The 6399-nt window shown below is 65.4% G+C and overlaps 1 protein-coding gene across 1 annotated transcript in view; it reads right to left on the bottom strand.

Annotated features, from left to right (window-relative positions):
* Positions 1 to 1189: 1189 nt before the first annotated feature.
* Positions 1190 to 6399, bottom strand: part of map4k1 (mitogen-activated protein kinase kinase kinase kinase 1) — a 154675-nt gene continuing 149465 nt past the window's right edge. The window contains exon 13 of the mRNA XM_072489657.1: positions 1190 to 1198. Within this exon, the coding sequence (XP_072345758.1) occupies positions 1190 to 1198 (9 nt within the window). The remainder of the gene's footprint in view (positions 1199 to 6399) is intronic.

Raw genomic sequence — 6399 nt, 5'->3', positions numbered from 1 at the left:
CAACTCTCCCTATCGCTGTAACCTCCTCCAGCCCTGTGTGTCTCACAGCTGGAGTAACTGTGTACGGGACTGGATCCTGTAAAAAGAATATTGTGCCCTTGGAGCAGGTGGAGATCCGATCACCATCCACCACGTCCAACATTTAAACCCTCCCCCCCCGACGCACAGCGACAGCCGTGTGTCCCATCTACAAGATGCACTGCAGTAACTGCCCAAGGTTCCTCAGACAGCACCTTCCAAACCCACGACCTCCACCACCTAGAAGGACAAGAGCAGCAGATACCTGGGAACCCCCCCACCTGGAGGTTCCCCTCCGAGTCACTCACCACCCCGACTGGGAAATATATCGGCCGTTCCTTCACTGTCGCCGGGGCAACACCCTGGAACTCCCTCCCTAACAGCACAGTGGGTGTACCTACACCGCGGGGGACTGCGGCGGGTTCAAGATGGCGGCTCACCCACCGCCTTCTCGAGGGGCAATTAGGGATGGGCAGTAAATGTTGGGCCCGGCCCAGCGATGGTCGCACCCGTGTCTGTGAATAAACGGTACAGATGATGTGGGTCAGTCTCACATTGCTGTGTGTGGGATCTTGCTGTGTGTAAATTGGGTGCTGCGTTTCCCACATCACAACAGTGACCTCACTTCAAAAATAACTCCCTCATTGTGAGTGAGGCACTTCGGGACGTCCCGAGGGGGGGGGAGAGGAGCCGGAGAGATGGGGGGAGAGGAGCCGGAGAGATGGGGGGAGAGGAGCCGGAGAGATGGGGGGAGAGGAGCCGGAGAGATGGAGGGAGAGGAGCCGGAGAGATGGGGGGAGAGGAGCCGGAGAGATGGGGGGAGAGGAGCCGGAGAGATGGGGGGAGAGGAGCCGGAGAGATGGGGGGGGAGGAGCCGGAGAGATGGGGGGTGAGAGCCGGAGAGATGGGGGGAGAGGAGCCGGAGAGATGGGGGGAGAGGAGCCGGAGAGATGGGGGGGGAGGAGCCGGAGAGATGGGGGGAGAGGAGCCGGAGAGATGGGGGGAGAGGAGCCGGAGAGATGGGGGGAGAGGAGCCGGATGGAGAGGAGTGGGGGGAATTTTTATCTTCATTGCACGAGGCAGGGGAAGGGGCTGAGAGTTTGAATGTGTTCACAGATGTTCCGAGACGGTTGAATGCAGAGCGAAGAATCTGGTGTCTTGGCAAAGTGAGTCACGGAGACTGGAACAGACCCAGAGAGCTCTGCTTGACATGGTACAGAGTCCATTGAGGACGGCGTGCGCAGCCCCCGATCGGGGCTGTCTGGGGGAGCAGGGGGCTGGGTGTGGGTGGGGGTCTGGCTGGAACGTGAGGGGCAGCAAGAGGCTGCTGTGTGTCGAGCGCAGGAGAGCGAGACAGAGAGAGAGAGTGAGAGGGGGAGAGAGTGCCCAAATCCTCGCCCAGCTCCCCACCACCACTCTCTTGTTTCCTGACACCTTTCATAGATCATAGAATCATAGAATTTACAGTGCAGAAGGAGGCCATTCGGCCCATCGAGTCTGCACCGGCCCTTGGAAAGAGCATCCCACCCAAGGTCAACACCGCCACCCCATCCCCATAACCCTTTCTGCGGCGATGCCCACGTAGTCGAATAGCCCGCCAACATACTGCCACGCGGCACAGGGCAGCCGGTGCCAGTTAGCCTCGGGGATCACCTCCCGTACACCCAGCCCGTACAGACTCACACCGCCCTGGGGGAAAAAAAATAATCATTTCTCCGGCTCCTCTCTGCGCTCCCTCCCCCACCCCGGGGAGGGGGTGAGGGGGCGGTGGGGGGAGAGGGGGCGGAGGGGGGGTGAGGGGGCGGTGGGGGGTGAGGGGGTGGAGGGGTGGAGGGGGTGGGGGTGGAGGGGGTGGGAGGTGAGGGGGTGGGGGGGTGGGGGTGAGGGGGTGGGGGGGTGGGGGGTGAGGGGTGGGGAGGTGAGGGGGCGGAGGGGGGGTGAGGGGGTGGGAGGTGAGGGGGCGGAGGGGGGGTGAGGGGGTTGGGGGGTGAGGGGGTGGGGGGGTGAGGGGGTGGGGGGTGAGGGGGTGGGGGGGGTGAGGGGGTGGGGGGGTGGGGGGTGACGGGGTGGGGAGTGAGGGGGTGGGGGTGGGGGGTGAGGGGGTGGGGGGGGTGGGGGTGAGGGGGTGGGGGGTGGGGGGTGAGGGGTGGGGAGGTGAGGGGGCGGAGGGGGGGTGAGGGGGTGGGAGGTGAGGGGGCGGAGGGGGGGTGAGGGGGCAGTGGGGGGTGAGGAGGTGGGGGGGTGAGGGGGTGGGGGGTGAGGGGGTGGGGGGGTGAGGGGGTGGGGGGGTGGGGGGTGACGGGGTGGGGAGTGAGGGGGTGGGGGGTGGGGGGTGAGGGGGTGGGGGGGTGGGGGGTGAGGGGGTGGGGGGGTGGGGGTTGGGGGTGGAGGGGGTGGGAGGTGAGGGGGTGGGGGGTGGGGGGCGGGAGGTGAGGGGGTGGGGGGGTGGGGGGTGAGGGGGTGGGGGGTGAGGGGGTGGGGGGGGTGAGGGGGTGGGGGGTGAGGGGGTGGGGGGGTGGGGGGTGAGGAGGTGGGGGGGTGAGGGGGTGGGGGGGTGAGGTGGTGGGGGGGTGGGGGGTGGGGGGTGAGGGGGTGGGGGGTGAGGGGGTAGGGGGTGAGGGGGTGGGGGGTGAGGGGGGTGGGGGGTGAGGGGGTGGGGGGGTGGGGGGTGAGGGGGTGGGGGGTGGGGGGTTGGGGGGGTGGGGGGTGAGGGGTGGAGGGGGTGGGGGGGGTGGGGGTGAGGGGTGGGGGGTGAGGGGGTGGGGGGTGGGGGGGTGGGGGTGATGGGTGGAGGGGGTGGGGGGGTGGGGGTGAGGGGTGGGGGGTGAGGGGGTGGGGGGGTGAGGGGGTGGGGGTGGAGGGGGTGGGAGGTGAGGGGGTGGGGGGGGTGGGGGTGAGGGGGTGGGGGTGGAGGGGGTGGGAGGTGAGGGGGTGGGGGGGTGAGGGGGTGGGGGGTGAGGGGGTGGGGGGTGAGGGGGTGGGGGGTGAGGGGGTGGGGTGGAGGGGGTGGGGGGTGGGGGGGTGGGGGGTGAGGGGGTGAGGGGGTGAGGGGGGTGGGGGTGGGAGGGGTGGGAGGTGAGGGGGTGAGGGGTTGGGGGGTGGGGGGGTGAGGGGGTGGGGGGGTGGGGGGGTGAGGGGGTGGGGGGGTGGGGGGTGGGGGTGGGGGGTGAGGGGGGTGGGGGGTGGGGGGTGAGGGGGGTGGGGGGTGGGGGGTGGGGGGGTGAGGGGGGTGGGGGTGAGGGGGTGGGGGGGTGAGGGGGTGGGGGTGGAGGGGGTGGGAGGTGAGGGGGTGCGGGGTGGGGGTGTGAGGTACCGGCTGGGTGGACTGTTTTCGGGGTGACGGGGGTCAGTGTGAATGGATCGCTGTGATTGGTTGACTGTGTTGTCTCTTTCTGGATTGGCAGTTGAAGACGGAGCTCGCTGGCAATTGGACCGATTGGTTGCTGCCTCTTCCTCGACGATGTGAGCGCTGCAGGACGTTCCCCTTCCTTCGGCGGGCGCTGCCTCCTCCTGGAGTGGTTGTGAATTGCTGTCTACATGGTGCTGCCTTGTCGATCAGTGACTCGGGCTGGGCTCGCCTTGAACGGCCAATCGCTGGCCCCATTCTCCACTCCTAGCTCCTCGACACCTCGCCGCCCCCCCCCTCGGCCTCCGCCATCACCCCCCCCCCCCCCCCCCCCCCCACAGCCCCCGCACCCATCTCCCACCCTTTGACCTCTCGCTGACCAGGCACGGCACTCAACCGTCGCGGCCAATGGCCGCCGCCGCCATTTTCAAAATGGCTGCCACGGCGCGCAGGACGGACCCATGGAACTGACTCTGAGGGCCGGGGGGGGCGGGGGGGGGGGGGGGGCGTGGGGGGATTGGCTTGCGAGTGGGGGGAGGGGGGGAGCCGCCACTTAACGGTCAACCTCTCCACCGTAGAACCTTCTGGAAAACGAACGATGGCCGCTTTCAGTGGACATTGGCCCGGCGTTATCGAGCATCGCCGGGAGGGGCGGAAGGGACGAGGTTCGTGCGGGAAGGGGAGAGGTTGTCCGTGATAGATTTTAACCAATCGCCTCCCCTGTTGCTATTTGACTGGGGGAGGGTTTGGCCAGAATGTCGGGATAATCCCCGTCCCATCCGGCCTTGGAGGCCAAAGGTTACCATCAGGGTTTATACTCTCCCCTCTCTGGTCTAATCCTTCCGGAACAATCTTGCCCTGGTGCGTTCCGGGCAAATTACCCCCTCACCACCTCGTTTTCCCCCTCTCTCCTCAGAACTGACCCCAACGCCCCTCCAGACGGGAGCACGGGGTCTGACACCAGATCCCTTAGCCTGCGGCATCGCATGAGGCCTTGCGATTGGAATGGGATTGGAACTGGGATCAAAACTTGGAATGGGATCGGCACTGTCGGAGGGCAGGTTTCTGAATTTGCAGGAGGGTCAGTACTGAGGGAGTGCCGCACTGTCAGAGGGTCAGTACTGAGGGAGTGCCGCACTGTCAGAGGGTCAGTACTGAGGGAATGCTGCACTGTCACAGGGTCAGTGCTGAGGGAGTGTCGCACTGTCAGAGGGTCAGTCCTGAGGGAGTGCCGCACTGTCAGAGGGTCAGTACTGAGGGAGCGCCGCATTGTCGGAGGGTCAGTACTGAGGGAGTGCCGCACTGTCAGAGGGTCAGTACTGAGGGAGAGCCGCACTGTCAGAGGGTCAGTCCTGAGGGTGTGCCGCACTGTCAGAGGGTCAGTACTGAGTGAGTACCGCACTGTCAGAGGGTCAGTACTGAGGGAGTGCCGCACTGTCAGAGGGTCAGTCCTGAGGGTGTGCCGCACTGTCAGAGGGTCAGTACTGAGTGAGTGCCGCACTGTCAGAGGGTCAGTACTGAGGGAGTGCCGCACTGTCAGAGGGTCAGTACTGAGGGAGTGCCGCACTGTCAGAGGGTCAGTCCTGAGGGTGTGCCGCACTGTCAGAGGGTCAGTACTGAGTGAGTGCCGCACTGTCAGAGGGTCAGTACTGAGGGAGTGCCGCACTGTCAGAGGGTCAGTACTGAGGGAGTGCTGCACTGTCAGAGGGTCAGTACTGAGGGAGTGCCGCACTGTCAGAGGGTCAGTCCTGAGGGTGTGCCGCACTGTCAGAGGGTCAGTACTGAGTGAGTGCCGCACTGTCAGAGGGTCAGTACTGAGGGAGTGCCGCACTGTCAGAGGGTCAGTACTGAGGGAGTGCCGCACTGTCAGAGGGTCAGTACTGAGGGAGTGCCGCACTGTCAGAGGGTCAGTACTGAGGGAGAGCCGCACTGTCAGAGGGTCAGTACTAAGGGAGTGCCGCACTGTCAGAGGGTCAGTACTGAGGGAGTGCCGCACTGTCAGAGGGTCAGTACTGAGGGAGTGCCGCACTGTCAGAGGGTCAGTACTGAGGGAGAGCCGCACTGTCAGAGGGTCAGTACTGCGGGAGGGCCGCACTGTCAGAGGGTCAGTACTGAGGGAGTGCCGCACAGTCAGAGGGTCAGTACTGAGGGAGTGCCGCACTGTCAGAGGGTCAGTACTGAGGGAGTGCTGCACTGTCAGAGGGTCAGTACTGAGGGAGTGCCGCACTGTCAGAGGGTCAGTACTGAGGGAGGGCCGCACTGTCAGAGGGTCAGTACTGAGGGAGCGCCGCACTGTCAGAGGGTTAGTACTGAGGGAGTGCCGCACTGTCAGAGGGTCAGTACTGAGGGAGTTCCGCACTGTCAGAGGGTCAGTACTGAGGGAGTGCCGCACTGTCAGAGGGTCAGTACTGAGGGAGTGCCGCACTGTCAGAGGGTCAGTACTGAGGGAGTGCCAGCACTGTCAGAGGGTCAGTACTGAGGGAGTTCCGCACTGTCAGAGGGTCAGTACTGAGGGAGTGCTGCACTGTCAGAGGGTCAGTACTGAGGGAGTGCCGCACTGTCCGAGGGTCAGTACTGAGGGAGTGCCGCACTGTCAGAGGGTCAGTACTGAGTGAGTGCCGCACTGTCAGAGGGTCAGTACTGAGGGAGTGCCGCACTGTCAGAGGGTCAGTACTGAGGGAGTGCCGCACTGTCAGAGGGTCAGTACTGAGGGAGTGCTGCACTGTCAGAGGGTCAGTACTGAGGGAGTGCCGCACTGTCAGAGGGTCAGTACTGAGGGAGCGCCGCACTGTCAGAGGGTTAGTACTGAGGGAGTGCCGCACTGTCAGAGGGTCAGTACTGAGGGAGCGCCGCACTGTCAGAGGGTTAGTACTGAGGGAGTGCCGCACTGTCAGAGGGTCAGTACTGAGAGGGCGCCGCACTGGCAGAGGGTCAGTACTGAGGGAGTGCCGCACTGTCAGAGAGTCAGTACTGAGGGAGCGCTGCACTGTCAGAGGGTCAGTACTGAGGGAGTGCGGCACTGTCAGAGGGTCAGT

The sequence above is a fragment of the Scyliorhinus torazame genome, chromosome 24 (genome assembly GCF_047496885.1).
Source record: "Scyliorhinus torazame isolate Kashiwa2021f chromosome 24, sScyTor2.1, whole genome shotgun sequence".
NCBI classification, from domain to species: Eukaryota; Metazoa; Chordata; class Chondrichthyes; order Carcharhiniformes; family Scyliorhinidae; genus Scyliorhinus; species Scyliorhinus torazame.
Note: the sequence above shows the minus strand (reverse complement) of the source record. Positions and strands in the feature narration are given on the sequence as shown.